The sequence below is a fragment of the Oryzias latipes genome, chromosome 10 (assembly GCF_053564925.1).
Source record: "Oryzias latipes strain Hd-rR chromosome 10, Olatipes_Hd-rR_3.1".
Classification (NCBI taxonomy): domain Eukaryota; kingdom Metazoa; phylum Chordata; class Actinopteri; order Beloniformes; family Adrianichthyidae; genus Oryzias; species Oryzias latipes.
In genome coordinates, this window is record NC_136246.1 from 31,171,652 (window position 1) to 31,193,922 (window position 22,271).

Genomic DNA, 22,271 nt, shown 5'->3' on the forward strand with positions numbered 1-22,271 from the left:
CCTAAAATCCAACCCTGGGTGCTGGGAGGGATGCAAGTCATCACAGCTGAGCTGCACAGCGGTGGAAATGTGCTGCGAGGTGACAAATCGCCGCGTTCTGCTGGCAGTCAGACGGAGGGAAATCATCAGCAGGCAGGCTGACCGTGAAAATGGAGCAGCTGTTTGGTGGGGAAGAGGAAAAAGAGAGGGTTTGAGCCTCCTCAGTTCACTCCGTTCCAACACTGTCCAGTAGTTTGCTGTAGGAAATAGAAATGAACAACAGATGCAAACGGATTCGCATCCGTGGCGTTTAGAACTAGAACGGCACACGCAAAGCAATTGCAAATATTTTAAACATGGTCATTACGACGACATTGATTTGCTGCATGGTGGGGGTAGAGGTTAGCACCCTCACCTCTCAGAGAGAAGGCCGCGGTTCGAATCCCGGCTGGGTCCTTTCTGTGTGGAGTTTGCATGTGTGGGTTTTCTCTGGACACTCCAGCTTCCTCCCACAGACCAAAAAACAGGTTCATTGGTCACTTTAACCCTTGTGCTTTCTTATGGGGTCCAGATGACCCCACCCTTAAATTGACGTGTTCTCCCTAACATGACAAAGGTGGATAAAGGTGGAAGGATTTCATGTAATTCATGGACACCAGTGAAGATCACAAATCATTGAAGAAAAAAGGTTCAGAGCACTGTCTAGTGGGTCTAGATGACCCAACGTTAACGTGCCTAGGATAGCACAAGGGATAAGTTTTCCACTGGTGTGTGTGAGTGTGTGGCCCCTGCAGCAGACTGGCGACATGTTCAGGACGCACCCCGCCTTTGCCCAACGGTAGCCGGGATAAGAGGAATTCAATGATTTGCCCTCTGAAACTTTTTTAAAGTGGGTTGTGAAAGTTGGAAGTGAGAGACACTCCCTTGTTGAGAGCGGTGGACTGTACTGTACTGTGTGTTTTCTTTTTTTTTCTTTTTTGAAAAACACTTTTAGAACTGTTGCAAACATTTAACCCTGCTGTTGTGTTCTGGGTCAAATCGACCCGTTTAGACCTTTTTTCGCGTGCAGAAATTTCTCCTGCATGGATGAAATGAAAGATTTCAACCTAAAGATGGAAACAAATATCCGTGCTGTTCCTCAGAAACAAACACAAACTTTTCTAAACGGGAACAAAAACAGAAATAAAGTTGATTTTTCTAAGCAAAGAAGCCGTTTTTGTTTTTGTTTTTAGCATTAAAGGTTGTAGTATCCTGGTTTAGATCATAGTACTTCAAGTTTATCATTTCTTTTGCATGCACTGTACTGTATTTTACTTTACTGCCGTGATTTTCTGTCCCAGTGGTGGAGGAAGTGAGCCCGTGTGGGTGGAGGGCCCAGTCGTCACATGCAGAAGTGAAACAGGACAGAGGAAGAGAAGTCAAACTTCTGAACCGGCCATCTATGAAGAGCTGAGAGACGTGCAAAAAGAGGCAGAAAGAAAGACGTTCCTCGGTGTCATGTTGGCGGAAGGTTTTTTGACATCACTGCCCTTCAGGGAGGAGAAACGGTTTGCCTCCAAGCAGAAGAGAGGTCAGACGAGCGCTCATGGCGTGAACCCGCTGACGTGTGCAGCTTCTTGCTCCAGGTCTGCGCTGCCACAGATGCTTTCAGCCGAAGCAGGTAAAGAGCCAAGGCTCTGCAACTCGACTCAAATGCTCTGACGAGGGTCAGCTTGAACTTCCTACAGTCACTTTATGAAGCAAATGGGTCCTCGAGCTGTTTGCCCTCCGTCTGAAATGCTTCCTCTTTTCTCCTACAAAGACAGCTTCTTCCTTTCAATTGGTCTCTGTTCAGGATAAAACCTGAACTTCTTGAGGCTTTAAATAAAAATTTTGATCAAAGTGAATAGAAAAACTAACAGTTGGGCTTTGAAAACATCTTATAATCCATCTGCGTTTGTTCTTTTGTCAGTAAAAATGTATATTTCTTACATTTAGGACCAAACTTGGAAGATTTAAGCTCAGCCCAGAGACGGAGAGTGCCTCCTCAGCCACCGGGCCTCTTCATCCCCGGGTACTCACCTGCACCAACCCCAAATCTCGTCTGCATTGAGAACTGCAGCCTCCTGGACCAGTATCCAGACCTACAGGTGGCCGATTCAGGTCGCATCTCCCACAATCCAGTGAGAGCCAACTCAAGCCAGCAGGACTCCGGCTACCCTGCGGTGAATTTTAAGCCAGAGGTCTATGCTGGTTCAGCTGTGTCCATCCCAGACCAGGGCTATCTGGTCATGGGCGGCACTCAGAGCATCAGCCTGGACGCGAACGAACCAGGGTTGGAGCCCATGTCCAACTCCGTGCTGAACGGACTGCTGGAAAAGAAGCTGGAGGAGGTTTACATGCAGCATCTGACGGATAATTTAGCTCGATGCAACTCCCACCTGGAGAACAGCCTCCTGCACGGCCTGGTGCCCCCGCCGCAGCCCGGGTCCCAAGAACCCTACTCACTTGAGAACAGCATGGATCAAGGTCCACAAAGAGGCAGCGGTGACAAAATAAGTTATCTGAGCACCCAGAATGTTGCTCCCTCCTCACACTTCAGCTCCCCAGTGTTGAGGATTTCTGAAGCTGAAAATCCACATCTGCAGGCAAACGTCCTCCTAAAGTATTGAATATGCTCGACCAGGGATTCTGCACGGTCACTCATATGTACCCGTGAAAGGAAATTAAGTGTAATTCCATGTTGCAGCTCTGTTTTATGCATGATGGAGTGATGCCTCAAACTCAACTGGTTCCATGCGCCACCTGCTGTCAAAAGGTGGCACTACAGGTCAGCAGTCTGATATGATTTTTAAAGCTTGTTCTTAGTCACTTCCAGCCTGTTTCTATTTTAAACCTCAATTTAAAAAAACAACAACTCATTTTTAAATATTTGAAAAATCTGAAAGGTTACTTTCCCAAAATCATGTAAAGTTAAAGAGTTGAAATAAGATCAATTTGATGAGAGAGAAACCTCAAAGGTCTAAAACCACAGTCCGTTTCCCACCACAAGTCTTCAAACTTTCAAGAAAAAAACGTTTCAAATAAATTGTCACAAATCTATTCTTTACAAATAAAAATAAAGCTCATAAAACCAACCTGTTGCAGTCGGTTTTGGTGTTTGAATATATGAATGTCTGCCAGGTAAGAACTGTTTTTGTGGTGCGCAACAAGTATGTCGACCATTGAATGAACGTTTTATCTCATTTTCAAACCATGTCCATTTTTTTTTAAAATGTAATAGAAAAAAAAGTAAAAAAAACAAAAATAAAAATCGAGAAATAGATTTTCATTTTCAGCCCAAAAGGACCACAAAATTCCTTAGTGGAGTTCTCGATTTACCACATAACCTTTTTATGTCTTTTAGTAAAAGCGTCCCCAATCTAAACATGTTTCGTGGGATCAATAAGATTAATAGTTTCATTATAAAAGCAGAAAACAGTCAAGTTTGCCTTTTCCTTTACATTTAAGAAGATTTTTTTTTTTACAAAATAAGGTTTTGTTTTGCAAAAAAACAAACAAAAAAACAGCCAGGCTGTCATAAAATCTCTTTTAGTAATTTAATTAAAATAATTAAAATCCTGCGCAAACGTCGACATTAAGTTTAAAACTCAAACTAGTGTCTAAAATGAACTTCAGCTGCATTTATAGATTCAATCATGACTTTTCTTTCTGCTTTCAGAAAGAATCTACATTTTAAAACAAAACAGAGTCGTTTAAAACTCAAATTCTCATTCAAATAGGACATTAAACAACCCTCAGATTATTCTCAAATGAAGCCTTGGCTCATCGTGTGTAAAATTCTATGTTCTAATCTGGTTTTAGGTTTAGGAATATGCAGATTGGGTTAATTTGAAAAGAGTGTCTGTAATGCGCTCCTAAACTTGGAGATGTGGCTGTGAATGTTGTGGTGCTTCAACTCTGTGCTGTTGGTGGGGTGTCCCTGCAAGCTCAGGGATTCCTGTGCACATTAGCAGCAGCATGAGTTCTGCTCAGGGGGTTGTGTGTGTGTGTGTATTGTGTGTGTTTTTGCGTGCCTCTCTGCCTTCCTGTCCCTGTCCTCCGTCTGTGCCTCACGTTGTCCCGGCATGGCAGCATGATGGCTGCACCGCGGACTCTCTTTTGGCTCCTTTCTGGTTCTCTCCTGGGATGTGGGGGTCTGACTCCCCCTCAAGCCCACAGCCCGCCACCTTCGGCGGGCGTCAACAGCAGTCTGCATGCGGATGCTCCCACGGCTCTGCGGGTGTTCAGCGTGGACTACCACCACGTCCAGGCTCCCTTTGAAATCGTGCTGTGGATCATGCTGGCCTCCCTGGCCAAGCTGGGTAAGAGAGATGAGCCTGTTGGGTCATTCAGGGCGACAATCCAGAAACGTCTAATAAAGTCTTTTTGAATTAGGGTCTATGCATCTGTTCTAGATAAGAATGTTCTTGTAACATAACTTTAAAAATGTGTCATTCTGTTTCTATGCTGATGATATTCAGCTGTACTTCTCCTTCAATGACTCAGAACTCCACAAACTTACAAAACTACTGGATTGCCTTGCCTGTCTGAAGTCTTGGCTCACAAGTAACAGTCTTCAGCTAAACCCACAAAAGACGGAAACACTAATAGTTTCCCCAGAAAACACAATCCCAATAATTTCCCAGCATCTTGGTTCTTTGAGATCCTCTGTACAACCCTGTTTCAGAAATCCTGGTGTCCGGTTTGACCAGTCAATGTCTTTGGACCATCATTCCAGCCTTTTAAATAGAAATTGTTTTTATCATTTACGTATCGTAAGAAAACCGCAGGCCTTTTCATCTAAATCAGTCTCTGAGATGGTTATCCATGCTTTTATTTCTTCTCGTTTATTGTAATTCTCTTTTTACTTGTTTTAATAAATCTGTTCTTAACCGTCTTCAGTTAGTTCAAAACACTGCTGCAAGGCTTTTAACAGGATCAGACAAAAGGGAACACATTACCCCCATTTTATCCTCCTTGCACTGACTCCCAATCAAGTGGCGTATTGATTTTAAAATTCTAGTTTTAACCTATAGAGCTTTAAATGGACAGACCCCAAAATACTTATCAGACTTGCTCTGTCCCTACGCTTCCGTCCGTGCCCTCCAATCCTCGGATCAAAATCTTTTAAAGATTTTTAAGACCAAGTATAAAACCAGAGGTGACTGGTCGTTCCAGGCAAGAGCTGCCGACACTGCCGATTCTTTTAAAAGTCAACTGAAGACACTTTTATTCAAAAATGCTTTTAGCTGACTGGTTTCATTGTTGTTTTTATTCTACGTTTATTTTTCTTCAATTTAGTTTTTGCTTTACATGATATTTAATTAATTCTTTTTCTGCTTTTACTGTATTGTATGCTTTTTTTATTGTTCAGTGCTTTGTGATTTCATCTGTGAAAGGCGTTATATAAATAAAACTTACTTTCTTGTTCAATTCTGGTTCAGCATTAGAACCGCTAACTACTAAAAAACTATACAGTGCAGGACATATCTAGTGCCCTTAATATTAAAAGCTATTCAGACACCATGCTCAATACCCAGCGGGGGCTGGAAGGGGGAGGGGGGGTGAGGGTGCCATCCAGTGTTTCACCCATGGCGTCAAACTAGCCAGGACCGCCTCTGGTGTTACGATTTTGTTTCGGTTCAACATGAGATTCGCGTATTAAAAAACAACAACAAAAAGCTACAAATTTAGACCCCCCCCCCCCCCCCCCCCCACACACACACACACATGGCTGAGTTTTAAACAGAATTTTGTGGCGCCCCATAGTACCACCCTATCCTTCATGGTCCACTCTTCTGGTCTCATGGCAGGTTTCCATTGGTCAGGTCGGGTCCCAGCCGTCGTGCCGGAGAGCTGTGTCCTCATCATGGTGGGCCTTCTTGTTGGAGGGGTCATCTACGGCGTTCGACACTCCGCTCCTCCAACTCTGAGTGCAGACTCCTTCTTCCTCTTCCTGCTGCCGCCCATCGTCTTGGACGCAGGATACTTCCTTCCCGGGAGGCTCTTCTTTGAAAACCTCGGAACCATCCTTTGGTTTGTTTACCTTTGATGACCCACTCCAATGAAAGTCATGTTTTTCGGTGGGCGGGGCCACAAGCTTCCTGCTCCGCTCCATTCGGATGCCTCCACTTGCACGGCTTGGATAGCTCAGATGTTGATTTTGTTGCCCCGGTAATGTTAAGTTGGGGTTGTGAGGGGCTACAAGCTAGCGGTAGAGCGTGTAAACAGAGAGCTCTCAGCAACAAGCACCCGGGGAAGGACTGTACTGTAGTCTCTCTGCGCCAACTGTCCCGCCCACAACTCAGAGGTGAATTTCTAATGAACTCCTGCCGCTCTGCAGGACCTGTGTCCTAGAAAACAACACAGGGGTTTGCATTTTAGCTAAAAACATCATAATCCTAAGACCACTGGGAACGCTTTTACAACAGATCAAATGGTTCATCTTGAACATGTGGTTGTTTGATTTGGCCATAAACACCAACTGTCAACTTAAGTATGCTTTAAAAGCTAAAAGAAGGAGGATTCTAGCTTCAGTAAAGTTGACTAGCTGTCGTGCTCCTGCAGGTACGCAGTGCTGGGAACCTTCTGGAACGTGCTGGGCATCGGCCTGTCTCTGTACGGCGTTTGCCTCCTGGCGCCGTCGTCTCTGGGGGACATCTCTCTGCTCCACTGCCTGCTGTTCGGCTCCCTAATCGCCGCCGTCGACCCGGTGGCCGTGCTCTCCGTCTACCAAGAGATGCAAGTCAATGAGCAGCTGCACATCCTGGTGTTTGGGGAGTCACTGCTCAATGACGCGGTCACTGTGGTGAGGGCAGCACGGAGGGGCGTGGGTTCAGGTGGTCCCTTGAACCAATGGTTGAAACGTTTCATTCCAACAGGTGCTGTATAAGCTCTTTGAGTCCTTCCTGCGCCTGCCGTCGGTGTCGGGGCTGGACGTGTTGCTGGGGATGTGCAGGGTGGTGGTGGTGGGGCTGGGAGGTCTGTTTCTGGGCCTCTTCTTCGGCCTGTTGGCGGCCCTCACCTCACGCTTCACCTCCAGAGCCCAGGTCATCGCTCCGCTCTTCGTCTTCCTCTATTCCTACTTGTCTTACTTGACTTCCGAGATGCTTCACCTCTCTGGAATCACGGCGTGAGTGTCGCAGAGTGCCAGCTTTGGCTCCCGGCTCACAAATCTCAACCGTCTTTGTTTTTTCTGCAGGATCGTGACTTGTGCCGTCACCATGAAACAGTACGTGGAAGCTAATGTTTCGGAGCACAGCAACACCAGCATCCAGTACTTCCTGAAGATGTGGAGCAGCGTGAGCGAAACTTTGATCTTCATCTTCCTCGGCGTGTCCACCATCCAGGACGTGCACATGTGGAGCTGGCCCTTCGTCTGCTCCACGCTGCTGCTCTGTCTCTTCTGGAGGGCAACAGGTGGTTTCCTAAAAGTCTTTTCTTGCAGTTCACCTTCTCAGCACTGAACCTTGGAAATGTTTGCTCTAAGGTGTCCTCCTGCTGACTCCTGTTGTGAACAAGCTGAGGAGGAATGCTGTGACCTTCAGAGACCAGTTTATCATCGCTTACGGCGGTCTGAGAGGGGCCATCTGCTTCTCCCTCGTCTTCCTGATCGACGACTTCCCGAAGAAAAGGCTCTTCATCACAACGACGATTGTGGTCATCCTCTTCACCGTCTTTGTGCAGGTGGGATGGCAGCTTGGATGTGGTGTCGGTGCGTTCACGAGCGACTTTTTGAATTCATTCTGGGGTTCTCTTTAGGGGATGACCATAAAGCCGCTGGTGGAGCTGCTGGATGTGAAGAGGAAGAAGAAAACTCTGCCGACAGTCAGCGAGGAGATCCACACCAGAGTGAGGGGGGAAAAAAAAACAAAAACCTAAATATATTCCAAATCCCTTCGTCTTTAAAAAAAAAGACATGTGGGTCTGATTTTAGTTCATGGATCACCTGATGGCAGGGATGGAAGATGTGGTTGGTTACTGGGGTCAACACTTCTGGAAGGATAAGTGAGTTATTTTTTGTAACCTCCTTAGCAAAGCATAAGGGGTTATAAATGCATGGCTGCCACCTACTGGCAGGGGCAGAATTACTATTGGGCAAAGTTAGGAGATTGCCTGGGCCCCCCTCAACACCTCCCATTATTATTTGATTCCGTCACAAAAACCCAAATCACTAAAATGGAACAAGACTACTGCATGGTGTTTTTGTCCCCCCATCCCTCTGCAGCAATGGGCTATTCCGTCAACAGCAGAATATAGAGCAAAGAACGAACGCTGTTATCCGAGCAGCTGTGACCAAAAAAAAAAAAAAAAAAGGGGAAGAGGAAAGCATGACACACTTCCAAAAGTGCAGAAAGACAAAGCAGGGAAAAAAGAAAAATGAGAAAAGAGACAGAAAAAGACGCTCAAGAATTTCAAGAATTTCTGTTTCATTTGTCTTTTTTAGTAAAACCTGACAGATCACAGAAAAGACAGAAGCCCCTCATCTGTTCCTACTAGAGTGTGAGTGGGTAACATTCAATAAATGCAATGCTTTTACCCCCAAGTAAATATAATGTAAATAAAATACACTTTTTTAATGTTTAAATATAACTTCACTTTTAAACGCGTATCAAAACAGTTGGATTCTTGACATTGATGGTGTCTAAAGGTGGAACAGCGTAGAAGTTATTTGACGTTATCCCGTAGATAAGGGGCCCCGCTGCAGGGGGGCCCCATGAAATTGTTCACCCGCGGCCCCCAAACTGCTGAGTCCGCCACTGCCTACTGGATTACTCATGCATTTTGCTTCTGCACACATCTGCATGCAAGGTTCGAACAGTTCAATAAGAAGTACCTCAGGCGCTTCCTGATCCGGGAGGACCAGCAGGCTCACTCCATCCTCAGAGTCTACCAGGAGCTGGAGAGGAGGGGGCAGAGAGGAGACGACGGAGCCCCCTCAGTGTAAGACAACCGCTCCTCAGCCGTGGTTCCTGCTTCTCAAAAAGCTTTCCAAACAGCAGTGTTTAATGCAGAACGAAGATGTGAAACGCTTCATGAGGAAACACCCCTTTCAGGGTCGACCCCTGTCCTCCGAGTCGCCCCCTGCTGCCAGAGGAGATGGACAGCATCAGGCGGATCCTTTCCAGAAACCTTCACAGCTTTAACAAGAAGGTGAGCATCCTTTCGGCTCCCGACTGAACTCGTGGTACTTAAAAATGTGTAATCGCACTTTTGGACACTTTGACTGCAGCAAACACGAGCTTATAGCAGACACAGCCTGCACCAAGATGTCCCCACCAACCGGGCGAGGAAGCCTCTTCACAGGCACCAGAGCGTTGGAGGGAGATACACCTGCAACGCAACCACACCGCAGGTCCAGCACACACAAAAAATTCACATCTCCAAGTTTGGTAAAGCTTAAGTTGAAGGGCTGATTCAAAATTTGTCAGGATTTCTAAATACTACCAAAGCAAGAGTGCAAACTCTTACATTCTGTCAAATGAAACATGTTTTTAAAGGAGGACGATGAAAGGCTCTGTGATTCTCTCAGAGGAAGAGCGGGACTCAGCCGATCTCACACAGGTATGACCAACAAAAGACAGGATGTACACCTGTGACTGCTGTGAGCCATTTTAAAGCCATGAATGATTTAATTTGAAGTCGATGGAACCCGACTGTACATCAGAGAGAACGGAGGGTTGGTCGTGTGGCCTTCACTTTCTCTTTTTAGAACTCCAACGTACGTTACCAACCATTTAAACCCCTGCTCTTCGGCTCACAAGCCAAAATATTGAAATATTCCAAAAAAACAGCAACAAAAAATGAGGAGATCTGACCTTTCAAACTGCCACTGCTTGTCTTTGGAATTTTGTCGTCACATCAGATGACGTCCGTTGAGTGTTTTCAAGGCCAAATCCAGATGTTTTGATGTAGAAACCTTTAGTGGATCTCAGTCTAATGGTGATCTTAAGACCCACATCCATGACGATCATGGTTTTGGTGGTATTAACATGTTCTGTAAGATTTTTGTCATGATGGAGGACATGTAAAAAAAGTAAAAAATAAACTTAAAATTGCGCTTATGGGTGTTTCTTTATTAAAATTGTTGTGAATCAGAAGTAAATGAAAAAAGATTTTAGTCACATAAAATCTACAGTCGGCAGGCCGCAAGCTTCCTGCTCCGCTCCATTCTGATGCCTCTGGTTGCAAATAGATCCGTGTACGTCTTTGCTTTCCTCGTCTGGGCGGGGACAATGGGAAATGAGGGCAGGCTCACTCTGCAACAACTCCGCCCACAACTCAGAGGCAAATTTCTGATAAACTTCTGCTGCTCTGATCTGATTTTTGACTAAAAACAGCATAATCAGAAGGGGACTTTACCTTTTATATTCACTTTAGCAGGTCCTAATCAGTCCGTGATTTTATGTTGTCTTTTGTTTTGTGATTTTATTCTGTAAAAAGTGCTTTATGGATAAAAAGAAATGACTTCATTTTCAAAGTGAGATGTCTCCTCGGGAATAAAAGACAGATACCCAAGACACGAGGAAAGAAAGAAAAGATTTAAATAACAAATAAAATATTTTCACGTTTTAACTTTTCCCTAAAAATGTCTAAACTATTCAAAAACGTGTTGTTGGACCGTCAAAACTGTGTCCTCTCCCTTCCCAACAGTGTGCTCCAGAAGCTCAAGGCGGACCCTCTCTGACTCTTTGGCCTCCACCGAATCGCAGACTCAAAGTCAGCCTGAAAACCCAAAACCTGAACCGGATCGGACCTCTTCAGACCAGCAGGAGAAAGCCCCGAAGAAACACCTCAGCTTTAACCTGGAGAACGAGAAGCAGCAGTAGAGATGCAATCAAATGAAAGATTGTTTGACTTGGAGTGTTTCACCAAAACAATAAAGTCATTGATGCTTTGTTTCACCTGGAGCGGTTTGAGAGTAGTCCATTGTTTTACTGCAGTTCCTTCTAAGATGCTCCCCCAGCAGACAGAAATACTCATCTGTCATAAATTTTCGTGCACACATGCCCACAGGCAATCGTTCCTTTTACAAACACGCTGCACACCCACTGGTAATTTGAACAGGACGAGCTTACGGCCTCCCAGAATAACTCCTGCTTCCCCCCCTCCCCGGTCTGACCCCATCCCGGCGTCTTTACCCCACAGCGGCCAGCATGCCAGGGAGCGGCCGACCGCTTGCTTTCTTCGGGACAGCAGCTCGGACGCGGGTTTCACAGCAGACTCTGAGAGCAACAGGCTGCAGGCATGAGGGTGGGAGCTGCAGCCTTGGCTGGGGGGATGTTTGGGGTCGTGGGGACCCTCTGTTTCTTCCTGGCCTTTGGTACAGACTACTGGCTGGTAGCCAGTGACGACTGCGGATCTTACACCTCTCAAAGTCTGACTGTGGACAACGACGCGAATAAGACTGAGGTGAGACGTGTGAAAGCCATCGCCACAAAAAGGACTGGAGTGGAACCTGATCGGTGTTTGTGTACACAGAGGCGTGTGATCCACAACAGTCTATGATATTAAAAGATTTACTTAACTAGTGCTGTATTCAGAGAAAAAACATCTCACTATTGCTACTGGAGTTCCCCCTTGATCATTTTAAACTTAATCCTTTTTTTCCAGGTTGTGTGTCTGCTCTGAAAGGATCCCGTCTTTTTGTTTTCCAGAGGATTTAGAACACTTTAAAGTCGTTTGAAACGACTTGTTGTGATCATTCAGATCATTCTTTGCATTTTACACATGTCTGACAACCAACGCCCAACAGAGGACAGACCTGGACTTACAGTCTGTCCACCGGGGTGTCTTCTGTTGTTGACTTGGCCATATCAGATCATTATTGTGTGTTCTTTGATGCCACCAGGAATACCAGGAAACAGTATTTAACTCCTGAAGTGGCTGCAAGTTTTATTGATATTTTTAAGCAAACTCCTGTTCAGATTTTACCTGCACCCTGTGATTTCATTGCTGATCATTTTAATAACAGACTTCAGTCTTCCATAGATGCAGTGGCTCCATTCGAGACAAAAACATTAAGAAGCACTCCTAAAATCCCATGGAAAACTGATGTCATTTAGCGTCAGAACTGCAGGAGAGCAGAGAGGAGATACAGGAAGACGAAATTAACAATTTAAAAGAAGAACTTTAAATCTACAATAACTCACTTGAACGGGCCAGAACTTGATATTTTTCAAAAATCATTTCAGAAAATAAAAATAACCCAAATGTTCTTTTTTTAAAACAATTGATATTTTAATAAACAGATTTCAACAAGTCCTCCCTCCATGCAATCATCTAATGCTGCATGTGAGGACTTTGCAGAACACTTCATGGGTAAAATCAATGCTATAAGATCAAACATTTCATGTGTGCAATACACTGATCTTAACAGACCTCCAGCATTGTTTTTACCAGAAGAAACACTGGGGAGTTTTTGTCCTGGTTGATGCGGAGATGCTTGGTCGAGTTCTATCCCAAGTAAACACTACAACCTCCCTTTAGATCCCATTCCCACTTCACTTTTTCAAAAATTTCATGGATTCTTTGAGTCAGAGCTTTTAAAAATAGTTAACTGCTCTCTTCAGACGGGGGTCTTCCCCTCTGCCTGTAAGACGGCGGTGGTGAGGCCCCTTCTGAAGAAGAGTCATTATACCCCGAAAACTCTGGATAACTACAGACCCGTATCCAACTTACCATTTTTAAGTAAAATTATAGAAAAAAGTGTCGCTACTCAACTACATTTTTCAGTTTTTAATTATCCAATACATTTTAGAAAAGTATCAGTCTGGTTTAGGACAAACCATAGTACAGAGACGGCTCTTTTAAAGATCGTTAATGATCTTAGATTAAACTATGACTCACAGAAACTTTCTGTTCTGGTGCTGCTGGATCTTAGTGCCGCTTTTGATACAGTAGATCACCAGATTTTATTAGACAGACTTAAGGGTTTAGTGGGCCTCTCTGGAAATGTTCTTAAGTGGTTTTACTCTTACTTTACAGGTCAACACTTTAATGCAAGTATGGATACGTGGGGTTCCCCAGGGGTCGATTTTAGGCCCAATAATTTTTCATTTATATATGTTGCCTCATCAGGAGATACGGCGTTAACCGTTAACAGAATGTGTTACGGTTAGATCAAGCTTGGGGATGGAATTCTCTCTCGTTGGCCTTAGATCTCACACAGACACCCACACGCTAGCACACCCCCACACCCACACGCACACACACCCACACCCGCACACCCGCACACCCCCACACACCCCCACACACCCACACCCACACCCACACCCACACCCACACCCACACCCACACCCACACCCACACCCACACCCACACCCACACCCACACCCACACACACACACACACACACACACACACACACACACACACACACACACACACACACACACACACACACACACACACACACACACACACACACACACACACACACACACACACACACACACACACACACACACACACACACACACACACACACACACACACACACACTTTATGTGTTAGTATTGGTAGCTGTCTGTGTTTGTCAGATCTGTTTTTTCAAGTGTTTGTTGTTTTGTTTTGTGTTGTTTTGTTGTCTCACTTAAATAAATAAATAAGATATTAAAAAAAAGAAAAGGAGATACAGCGTTGACTTTCACAGCTATGCTGATGATACACAGCTTTACATCGCCGTGTCCCCTGATGACCTTGAACCTGTCAACACTCTTTTAAACTGTATTTTAGATATAAAGTCATGGATGGCGGAAATTTTCTTACTGCTCAACCAGGACAAAACTGAAGTTCTAATCATCGGTTCTGAAGACAAGAGAGATGATTTTACCTCATCTTAATTATTATAAACCTTCTCAATGTGTTAGAAACCTGGGCGTACTTTTTGACTCCGAGTTAAATTTTATCCCACATATCAAAAATGTCGTAAAGACAGGATTTTATCATCTCAAAAACATTGCCAGAGTCCGCCCGTTCCTCTCTCTTGCCAGCACAGAGGTGCTGATGCATGCTTTTATTTTTAGTCGTTTAGAGTATTGTAATGCTCTGCTCTCTGGTTTATCCAGAAAGTCTATTTCAAATCTACAGCTATTGCAGAACTCAGCGGCTCGAGTTCTGACGAGGACCAGAGGGCGGGAACACATTACACAGGTTTTAAAATCGCTGCATTGGATCCCTGTGCGTTTCAGGATTGATTTTAAAATTCTTTTAATGGTTTATAAATGTTTATAATGGTTTATAAATGGGCCTTCTTATTTAAATGCTGTTCTTTTAAACTATGAGCCCTTGCGGACCCTTAGGTCCTCCGGTGCTGGCCTCTTAGTTGTTCCTAAGGTGAGGACCAAAACTTATGGTGAGGCTTCGTTCTGCCATTACGGTCCTCGCCTGTGGATTGGCCTGCCGGAGAACCTCAGGGCCGCAGAGACTGTAGAAGTTTTTAAGAAGAGGCTCAAGACCCACCTGTTTAATTTAGCTTTTAATTTGATTTTAACTGCTAATTTATTCTTTTAGTTTTAGTATAGGCTATTTTATATATTTATTTTCATTTTATGCATCTTATTCTCAATTTTATGCTTTTATATGCATCTTATGTCTTTAATTTTAGTATCTTATCGTGATTTTAGCCCCAGTGTTTCTTGTGAGGATCTTTTCCTCCAGGGCTTGCCGGCTAGGCCGGTGGTTGTTGCCGCGGTTGTCGCCCTTGCTGGGGCGGCTGGAGTTTAACTTTGCAGCTTCACGGCTGTGAAGTGGACCCCCTTGCTGTCCCAGTCTGGGTGGGCGCTGTGGCGATGCTCCCATGGCCAAGCTGGCTCCTGGTATGTAGAGATTCCCAAAGAGCCAAGCCTTACATTTATCTATTTATTTTTTTAGAAGCTACATAGTCATTCATTGTACGTGGGGGTCATGGGTCATATGTTTTAACGGAGGGGAGTGGGAAGGGTAAAGGGTGGGTTAAGCTTTTACTGTAATATTGTGTTTTTTTTGTTTTTAATGTTAAAGCGCTTTGCGCTGTGCAATGAATCAGAAGCGCCATCTTAACAATAAAGCTTAATTTGATTTGATTTGATTTCAACCAAGGGTGTCCAAATGTTTTGCAAAGAGGGGTGAAAATGGATGAGGGCCAACCAATAGGCCTGCAATCTTTAAACCTTTATAATAACAAAAAATGCAAATGACCTATTTAATGAAATGGGAAACACTTTCATTTCTTTACCTATAATTGAAAAAAAAAGCATTTTTTTAATTACTGTCAGTTTCTGATTTGAAGACCAGAAATAAAATAAAGATAAATTTTGTCTGAAAAAAAAAACTTTAATTAAATCTGGGTCCATATGAAATGTTAAACTTCTAAATTAAAGCATGTGAGCAGATAAATAACACAAAGAAGTTATTATATTTTGATCTCAATGTGTTTTTTGGGGAAAAGCATAAGCATTTGGGTCAAAGAAATACAATTTTTTTTACAATACATGCTTCTTTTAAGACATAATATTTCCAATTGTCAGAGGAATATATCTAAATATGTTTATTGTTGATTTCAAGATTTAATTTTGTTTTTAAAATATTTTTTCAAGGTAAAAGCATCTTGTGTTCTGTATTTTTTACTTCCTGTTAAGAACCCTTTTTCCAGTCATGGTGTCAAATAAAGAACGCAGTTTTACTAAATTTAGCAGCGAGCTTTATTTAATTGGATCCAGACTGAAAGAGAGAATTCAACAACTGTGACATAAATACGCAGTGAAGGAAAGATGGCAGATCTTAATGGGATTGGAAAACTAGCAGATAAAAATGACCCAAGCCAGATCAGAACTATGCTACAGCATCACCACACTACATTCTTTTGATACTCAGAAAGATTTAAAACTTTGTTTTTAGACATTCAAGATATTTTATCTGGTTTAAAGTTGTTGTTTTAACTTTTTTTTTGTGCTGCACTCTTACAGGCTTTTCTCAAAATCAACATTTTCTGTCTCATTAGAAGGATCTAGAAATGAAGGGGTTATTAAAATAAGTCAAAATCTTTTTGCTCCATATTACTGGCTATAGAAAATTTTGATTTAAGACTAAAAAAAAAAAAAACACCCCAAATTTGATTAATTTTTTGTTCGATTTTAGGATGTTATTTTAAAGTTCAAAAAAATTTGGCAAGTTCATCGTCCGTATTTTGAAAACTATATTTATGTTTTAAGAATACTTTTAGAGTAATTGAGATGGGTCAATTTTTTCCAAGGTCACTCATTATTTTATTCGCACTTTACTCTAAAATGACGATCAGAATAAACTACACTTAGGTACAAGCCTCAAAAAGTACAAACAATTGTACCCATAATGGGCCGTATGACATATAATTTTAACAGTTAACTTTTTTATTTTCCTACTTTTGAGTGCTGGTGCAGAATTTCTAGATTAAAAATGACTGTTTGAAAAGATGATTTTACTGCTTTGTGATTTTCCTCTAAGGATTTGTGGTCTTTTCTCCAATTTTTAGGGCCAACTTTATTGCAGTGTGAAAAACGTTACTGTCTGTAGATCTTTTTAAATATTCAACTTTGCAGAATCATTGGTTTCATGGATAATTTATAGTAATGCTGGTTTGTGAGAAGCACAGGAGAAATACTTCAGAAATGCGACTTTGGGGAGCAGCACATTTCGTTTACCTCTTTTTTTTCTTTTTAAATGGGACACAATAGACTTCCATAGATTACTTGAGCCCCTTGTGTGATGTTATTTTAACAGCACACATTCTGCAACTCAGATCAGAGCAATCTGTACACTTTTGGGATTTTATGAACACTTTGACAGAAATACAAAATCTTATTTTTGCCCCAGACTTCCAATTATGTTTCCTCTGTTTGCTTCTGAAAGAAAAAAAAACATACCCACACTTCATCTAAAGTTATGGAAATCATGAGATTCAAATAGTTTTTGTGATCTCACCTGTCAAAAAACGAGAATATTTGCACAGAGACGATCAGTGGTTTAGTTTTTAACAATTTAAATAATCAGCAAAGTCCATCTTTGCACAAACCTCATTTGACCAATTACAATCGCTGACCTCTATGATTAAAAAAAAGGCTCAAATAAATTCAGTTTTTGGCCATTAGGTGTCACTGTTCTACAGCTTGCTGCCAGCCAATGTTTACACTGCAAACTCAAATTACATTGCTGTCCCCCTTTTTAGTACTTTTTATGTTTTAATGTATAATTTGCTTGAAAGAACAAGCTAATCTTGATTCCCTACAAACATTTCAAGTTCCTTTTCTCCTAAAATGTCATATCAACACTCTTAATTCCGTCAAAGCTTTTCCGGAGACTTTAAAAAATGGAGTCAGATTGAGAAAGGCCTTTAATCTCCAACCTCCACTTGTGTAAAACTGCACCAAGCACACTGCAATGAGTACCTTTTGCAGCATCACAGACCCTTTGGTGTCTTCGTTTCAAATTCAAGATCATTTAAGTTGTTTTATTCAAAGTCATCCTCCTGACAAGTGAGTGGCACTCGGCACTCCCCAATAGTTTCCCATGTAAAACGCTCAGCAGGCCTCAGTCAGAACCATGTGTGATGCTGCTGCAGCTGTAGACGTGTTGACAAGCCTGAGAATAAGAAACGTTTGACTGTCGTCTTCTCTGATGCACGTTTGCGCCCCTCTTAGATGGCGTCTGAAGAAGTCGTCACTGCCTCGCCGTCTTCCCTCACTCTGCTCCACGAAGGATTTTTCTGGCGCTGCGCGTTTCAGATGGAGCCCTCAGCACACGCCGTCCTGACCACTTTCTTGAGTATGTGAGCTAAAACACGGGCTGTCTGGCTGCTCCACGCAGTCCTGACTGACTACACGCCCCACAGGAACGTGTGTTGTAAAAATAGACACTGACAGGTTTTATTTTACGACTTTTACCTTTTATTTTTCTCTTTACAACTAGCAAATCAGCCGAAATCCAAGTTGTGTGTCCATGGTTACCTCTTCCCCCTACCTGTGGCTCTGGGACCGATTCCTCATCCAAATTATGACGCAACTGCAGGTGAGCCCTCACACACGAGATCTTCACATTGTTCAGCAACCTCTGAGGAATTTTCAAGCAGGTCAAATAGAAAATGATCGCCACTTCCTGACTGTGTGAAACGTCAAAGATCAGAATTTCTGCCAAACTTGTAAAAAAACAAAACAAAAAAAAAACATCTGCTACATGACGGAGGTAAAGGAAAGGAAACTTTTTAAATTCTTGATTTCTCTTGATTGTTTAATGAAAGTTTGAGTTGTTCTAAATATTGTAAGGACATGTTTATTTCTATGAATATTTATGTTTTTGAGCATCGGTTTGTGACAAAAAAATTTCATACATCAAAAGAGCAAACATAAGATGTGCTAATAATCATTATTTAAAAATGAAATGATTTCATCATTTGCATAGAATAGAACAGGGGTGGACAAACTTTTAGGCTCGTGGGCCACAAGGGGTTCAAAAATGTGACAGAAGGGCCGGACCAGGTTCAGACCCATGGAGTGTTTTGTTGATCCACTTTATAAGTGTGAGAAATAACCTGGGCCAAAACACTAAAAATTTGGACAAAAAAATGAACGTTTTGGAGGAGTTATTACAAGATTTGTGGCTTTCGTTCTCATATTAGTGCCAATTGGACCGATAGGTTCCGTCAGGCAAGAACTTAAATTTAGAGAAATGTTGTGTTTATGTGCTGTTGGGAAAATGCAAATCCAATTCAGAAGATTTAGGAAAATCAGAAAACCAACAACTTCCACCACCACATGAATGCAGAGTACATTTTTGCACCTGAAAGATCAATTTATTTGTAGTGCACCAGAATCACAGGGAAAGTAAAACATAACAAGGATAATTTGTCCCAGCTGAGCCACATTAAATAGCTTAATGGGCTGCATTTGGCCCCCGGAATAGAACATGGACATGCATTTCAAAATGCCTTGACTGGTGTCAGTGAAATCTCATGCAAAGCTTAGATGTTTGTGTACGGAAGAGGATTAGGACCATGGAGAAGAAAAAAAAAGGGCATAGAAAATTCTGACTTTAATCTCTGAATTCTGACTTTTTTCTCTGAATTCTGACAATTCTTTAATCTAAGAATTCTGACTTTAATCTCAGATTTAGTTCTGAGAAAAAGTCAGAATTCTGAGATTAAAGAATACTAACTTTAATCTCTGATTTCTGACTTTAATCTCTGAATTCTGGTTTATTCTTAAATCTACAATTTCTGACTTTAATCTCAATGTCAGAGTTCCAAGATTAAAAAATTCTGACTTTAATCTCTGAATTCTGGTTTATTTCTCAGAATTCTGACAGAATTCTTTAATCTAAAAATTCTGACTTTAACCTCAGATTTAGTTCTGAGAAAAAAGTCATAATTCCAAGATGAAAGAATTCTGATTTATTTCTAAGAGTTCTGACTTTTTCTCAGAATTCTGACAGAATTCTTAAATCTACAAATTCTGACTTTAATCTCAAAGTCAGAATTTTCTATGCCCTCTTTTTTTCTTTCTCCATGGTCCTAATCCTCTTCCATATTCCATAGTTGTGCGTCTCTCCCTCAGTGTTTCGTGGTTTTTGGACCGTGCTGGTAATCCTCGGGCTGGTTTCTGCCCTGACTGGAGGCTTCTTCCTGGTGTGTGGCGTTCCTTTCATCAGCCACAAACTCTACAAGCTGGGTGGAGCCTTCCTCATCAGTGCTGGTAAATTTAAAGACAGCAGCGTGTTTCTGTGGAGCGTTTGTGGTGTGAAACGGGCAGCAGCGTGAAAAACATGAATGTTTGGCCATAAACATGTGTTGCAGCCGTGGCGTCTGTCAGCTGTTCACGCCGCTCCCACCATGAAACACAGATGCTTCTCTGCAGAGAAGATCTGCCCTTTTCCATACAAACAAGCTTCTCTTTGTGTTTGGACAGCCTGCTTGTTCCTGTCCACGCTCCTGCTGTACGTTCTGTGGATGGAGGCGGTGGACGTGGCCCGCTACATCCTGCAGGAGAGGGGAGAGTCGTGTCCACACGCAGAGGTTTCAGTGCTCTACGGCCCCTCCTTCATGGCGGCGGCAGCCGGCGTCCCTCTGGTGCTCGTCTCTGGGTTGGTGTTCATGCTGGTGGGCCGAGCGCTGAGTGGCAGCAAATGAGTCACTCCTGCAGCCAGCGGGAGAGCAGACCAAGCTTTTTACTTCCTTCACTGGAACTCGCCACGCACTTACAGGACGTGAAGTTCCTGTCAAAATAATTTCATCGTTCACAGAAATTAATCTTTAAAAAATACATAAGCAAAAACAATATAAGTTGTCAGTTAAACAAAAGACAGAATGATATAGCATAGATTTGTGTAAAAATGAAATGAAAGATGAATACATTTTTTTTAAGTAGGTATTTTCTCTTGTCGACAATAAAACCTAAGGTCAAGACCATTGGCTGTAATTGAGGACTGGACTGAGTGAGTCTGACATAGAAAATGGCTCTTCTGGCTCCAATAAAATTAAGTCATTTCGGTCACCATTTTTCAACGATACGGGTGTCGCCATGTTGGAACCAGAAATGGTCAGTGATTAATCTGAGTTAGTCTAAGGCCATGTCCGAATTCCTTCACTACTCGCTATGTAGTGCACTATATAGTGTGTTTGTCATTTTCTAGTGCTGTCCGAATCTACAACTCCAAGAAGTTCCCAGAAGTTTACTCACTGGATTAGCAAAAAAAGACTACAATGCCCTGTGTTTGAACAGTTTTTCGTCTTAAAAAATGCATTCAATTTTCTATGGGTTTTTTTTGGTATACCATCCATATATTCATCATCAGAACACAGTGGATTCATAAATAGTCTTTGTAAAATCTGATTTATTATTGTTATTTCTAAAATCTTGTTTAGTATTTATTAGTTTTTTCTTTGCAAAATCTGTGACATAATCTGTGACATATTTGCCGTTTAAAAATAAATAGTTTTTTAGTAGTTGGGGATTAGTCAAGGAATTTGATCATATCGCCAAAATCTGTCAAAGGTTTCAAACGTTCAACTTCCTACTTTTATTGAGGTCAGTTTATAATTTACATAGTTTGCAATAAAGACAAATATGAAAAAATAGAATTATCAAGAACATGTTAAAAGGGTATCAGAGCAAGAATGATTATTCTGGCAAACAGAATGACTGAGTAATAACAGCTTCTCGATGGGATTTTGGCTTCTTGGGGTCTGCAGGGACTTCCTGTTTGGAAGGTGAGGGAGGGAGGGGGGGTCACTCAGTCCAGTTCTCATGTTCAGTCAACGGATTTGAAGATATGCTTCTTCAAGTGGGCCAGTCCACCTTCAGGAACACTCGAGGAGCTGCAGCCTTGGTTGCAGTCCTGTGATCCTAGGATCTGCATTGTCTTAGGGGGCGGAGCCATGCAGGGCCACATGGTTACGAAAAACACTTTATAAAACAACGCCAGAAACCATGATAGCAGAACAACTTCATACGGAGTTTATAGCAAAAATACACTTTGGACACACGTCAAATTTTCCTTCACTTGTTTTGGTAAAGGATCATCAGCAAGAGGGAGGAGGCGGGGGAGAGACAGTTGTCTAGGAGGGACGGTTGTGGGTGGAGCTAAAGGATGGATTAGAGGGGTGTGCTGAGGGGGCGGGGCAGCTTTGGGAAATGAACAGCTGTTTTTGGGGTTGGTGCGCTCCATGTCGACCACCTGCCTCTTTCAAACCGATTTATGTCTCACCCTTTTGTTTTTCTTGTCCCACACAATTCTATTTCACTTTTATCAGAAAAAATAGTCTGGGGAAAAATGTTAAAACACATTTGTTTCATTGTTCTCCTGTCTGTTTTAACCAGTTTAAATGATGTGATGTGAAAAACATTTTGCTTTTTTTTCAGTGTATGCAGCAATAAAGACACAATTAAACCATAAGACCAGCAGTTTTGTTTATTCTAACAGTTTTTCCTTTGCAATCACAGTACTGTGTTTGATTTTAGCAGCTTTTTATAAAATAAATAAATAAATAAAAACCAAAAACTCTTCCAAAATTACTGTTAAAGACAAAGTGGAAGCATATATTTATTTTTGACTTTTTTTCCCACTTTTCCTCACCATTTATCTTTTTAATTTATTTTAATTTGTCTGCTTCGTATCAAATTAAACTTTATCAAGCACTTTTCATTTAACAGTGATGCAAACTGCTTTACAGGCTTAAAACAATTTAAGGAAATCATAAAGACACGTTAAGCATCTTTTTTTCCTAAATATTTCAACATTTCAGAACAAATGATTATAATGTA

At 42.2% G+C, this 22,271-nt stretch overlaps 3 protein-coding genes across 3 annotated transcripts; all 3 read left to right on the forward strand.

The window, feature by feature from the left end:
- Positions 1-1,143: 1,143 nt before the first annotated feature.
- On the forward strand, positions 1,144-3,095 carry si:dkey-237j10.2 (uncharacterized). Its single transcript, XM_011480537.4, has 2 exons — positions 1,144-1,639; positions 1,957-3,095. The coding sequence occupies exons 1-2, from the start codon at positions 1,273-1,275 to the stop codon at positions 2,628-2,630; spliced, it is 1,041 nt and encodes a 346-aa protein (XP_011478839.2). The 5' UTR covers positions 1,144-1,272; the 3' UTR covers positions 2,631-3,095.
- An 885-nt stretch (positions 3,096-3,980) lies between these two features.
- Positions 3,981-10,910, forward strand: LOC101164163 (sodium/hydrogen exchanger 2-like). Its single transcript, XM_011480573.4, has 13 exons — positions 3,981-4,322; positions 5,814-6,036; positions 6,568-6,808; positions 6,882-7,132; positions 7,202-7,419; positions 7,490-7,686; positions 7,762-7,851; positions 7,937-8,007; positions 8,812-8,943; positions 9,057-9,153; positions 9,233-9,355; positions 9,501-9,564; positions 10,654-10,910. The coding sequence occupies exons 1-13, from the start codon at positions 4,094-4,096 to the stop codon at positions 10,827-10,829; spliced, it is 2,112 nt and encodes a 703-aa protein (XP_011478875.1). The 5' UTR covers positions 3,981-4,093; the 3' UTR covers positions 10,830-10,910.
- A 208-nt stretch (positions 10,911-11,118) lies between these two features.
- On the forward strand, positions 11,119-21,903 carry LOC101164410 (transmembrane protein 182). Its single transcript, XM_004073657.4, has 5 exons — positions 11,119-11,412; positions 17,658-17,781; positions 17,926-18,024; positions 19,566-19,703; positions 19,917-21,903. The coding sequence occupies exons 1-5, from the start codon at positions 11,248-11,250 to the stop codon at positions 20,135-20,137; spliced, it is 747 nt and encodes a 248-aa protein (XP_004073705.1). The 5' UTR covers positions 11,119-11,247; the 3' UTR covers positions 20,138-21,903.
- The last annotated feature ends 368 nt before the right edge of the window (positions 21,904-22,271 follow it).

Coding starts and splice junctions, on each gene's coding strand:
- si:dkey-237j10.2 (XM_011480537.4), top strand. CDS start 1,273: ATGCACTGTACTGTATTTTACTTTACTGCCGTGATTTTCTGTCCCAGT. Junction 1,640..1,956: donor GATGCTTTCAGCCGAAGCAG/GTAAAGAGCCAA, acceptor TCTTACATTTAG/GACCAAACTTGGAAGATTTA.
- LOC101164163 (XM_011480573.4), top strand. CDS start 4,094: ATGATGGCTGCACCGCGGACTCTCTTTTGGCTCCTTTCTGGTTCTCTC. Junction 4,323..5,813: donor GGCCTCCCTGGCCAAGCTGG/GTAAGAGAGATG, acceptor GTCTCATGGCAG/GTTTCCATTGGTCAGGTCGG. Junction 8,008..8,811: donor CAACACTTCTGGAAGGATAA/GTGAGTTATTTT, acceptor TCTGCATGCAAG/GTTCGAACAGTTCAATAAGA.
- LOC101164410 (XM_004073657.4), top strand. CDS start 11,248: ATGAGGGTGGGAGCTGCAGCCTTGGCTGGGGGGATGTTTGGGGTCGTG. Junction 17,782..17,925: donor CGTCCTGACCACTTTCTTGA/GTATGTGAGCTA, acceptor CTTTACAACTAG/CAAATCAGCCGAAATCCAAG. Junction 19,704..19,916: donor AGCCTTCCTCATCAGTGCTG/GTAAATTTAAAG, acceptor GTGTTTGGACAG/CCTGCTTGTTCCTGTCCACG.